Source organism: Nymphaea colorata, chromosome 8 (genome assembly GCF_008831285.2).
Source record: "Nymphaea colorata isolate Beijing-Zhang1983 chromosome 8, ASM883128v2, whole genome shotgun sequence".
Taxonomy (NCBI): domain Eukaryota; kingdom Viridiplantae; phylum Streptophyta; class Magnoliopsida; order Nymphaeales; family Nymphaeaceae; genus Nymphaea; species Nymphaea colorata.
In genome coordinates this window covers 8,451,305-8,452,953 of record NC_045145.1, presented here as the reverse complement: position 1 = coordinate 8,452,953, position 1,649 = coordinate 8,451,305, and the positions used below count along the sequence as shown (strand labels likewise).

General features: G+C 51.2%; 1 protein-coding gene across 1 annotated transcript; it reads left to right on the top strand.

Moving 5' to 3' along the window:
• Positions 1–402: 402 nt before the first annotated feature.
• LOC116259515 (serine acetyltransferase 1, chloroplastic-like) lies at positions 403–1,362 on the top strand. The gene has a single exon (XM_031637379.1). It carries the CDS (start codon positions 403–405, stop codon positions 1,360–1,362), a length of 960 nt encoding a protein of 319 aa, XP_031493239.1.
• The last annotated feature ends 287 nt before the right edge of the window (positions 1,363–1,649 follow it).

The following is a 1,649-nucleotide window of genomic DNA, read 5'->3' as shown; positions in this document are numbered from 1 at the left end:
TTTGAAGGAAGAAAAATAAAATAATTTAAAGTTGATCACAAGTCATAAAACTTGAAGAAGTTGCTACACGTTAGGGGGAGACTTTATGTACGGTGCACTAAGCTTTAATTCCGTCCTCATTCTCATATGGCGGAGGGGACCCATTACATTCTTTGCACTAAGCACCAAATTGCGTCCCCCTTCTTAGAAGCCGTTATGTCCATTGAACTGAGCATCAAAATCCGTTCCCCTTCTCCTATATAAACTCCATAGCCCTCTCCACAATTCCCTAAAAGGCTACTACTCCAGATCGAGCAACTCTTCCACAGTACCCTTCTTCTGCTTCTGTTCTTCCCATATATTCGTATATTTATACTACAGGATCATCATCCTCGAAGCTGTGTAAGTAGCCGAAAGGTTGCAATGGCGCCATGCGTAGAGGACTCAGGTTCGGCAATGGTTGCGCAACGTTTCGCAAACAATGCCAACCAGGACTTGATCTCTGATCCAACCGCCATTTACAAGTTCGAGCTCTTGAGGGCATTGCAACGTGCCAATGACATAGAGGAGACTGATGACCTGTGGATAAAGATGAGGGAGGAGGCCAGGCAGGATGTGGAGCAAGAACCACTCTTGGGCAGCTTCTACATGGCCGCCATACTTTCACACGGCTCGCTCGAGAGTGCCCTCGCTACCCATCTCGGCAACAAGCTGTCCACGCTTTACCTGCCGGTGTCCAGCCTTGCAGAGGTCTTCTGCACCAAGTTCCTCGAAGACGGTGCAATCCGGACGGCGGTTCGAGAAGATTTGAAGGCGATCAAGGAGAGAGACCCAGCATGGGTTAGTTACGTGCAGTGCTTGCTCAACCTCAAGGGGTTCTTGGCAATTCAGGCCCACCGGGTGGCTCACAGGCTGTGGAACCAAGGCCGGGTTCCATTAGCCCTGATAATTCAGAACCGGGTGTCGGAGGTTTTTGCTGTGGACATACACCCAGCAGCCAGGATCGGCCAAGGGGTGCTGCTGGACCATGCTACCGGAGTGGTGATTGGCGAAACTGCGGTCATCGGCGACAATGTGTCGATCTTGCACAGCGTGACCCTTGGAGGTACCGGCAAGGACACCGGCGATCGCCACCCGAAAATTGCCGATGGGGTGCTGATCGGTGCGGGCAGCTATGTTCTGGGTAACGTCAAGGTCGGATCCGGGGCCAAGATTGGGGCCGGCTCCGTGGTGCTGAAGGAGATTCCGGCCAGGACGACGGCGGTAGGAAATCCGGCGAGGTTGGTAGGTGGGAAGGACAATCCCATCAAGTCGACATGTATCCCAAGCATGACGATGGACCTGACATCTTACATATCCCATTGGATAGAATATGAAATCTAGTCGACAGCATCTGCTGCTTTGGTTATGTACGTGACTTCTTCAACTGCCTCCCAAGAGCCACTAGACAGAATCTTTCCTATATGTAAAATACTCTCCGTAATATCTCTTTTGTTTCACTTTTCAATCTCTCTCCGCACATGTTTACTTGGTGGCGATCCAGTGTCAAGAGCGGAACCATAAGGTCTTCATGGATGGGGCGCCGGGTCTTCTCTGCTAACTGTGCCGGACCTGCTGGCCATGTTCATCTTGTTCCCTGCATGATCGCTCGGCTCAGCCACGTGCAAATT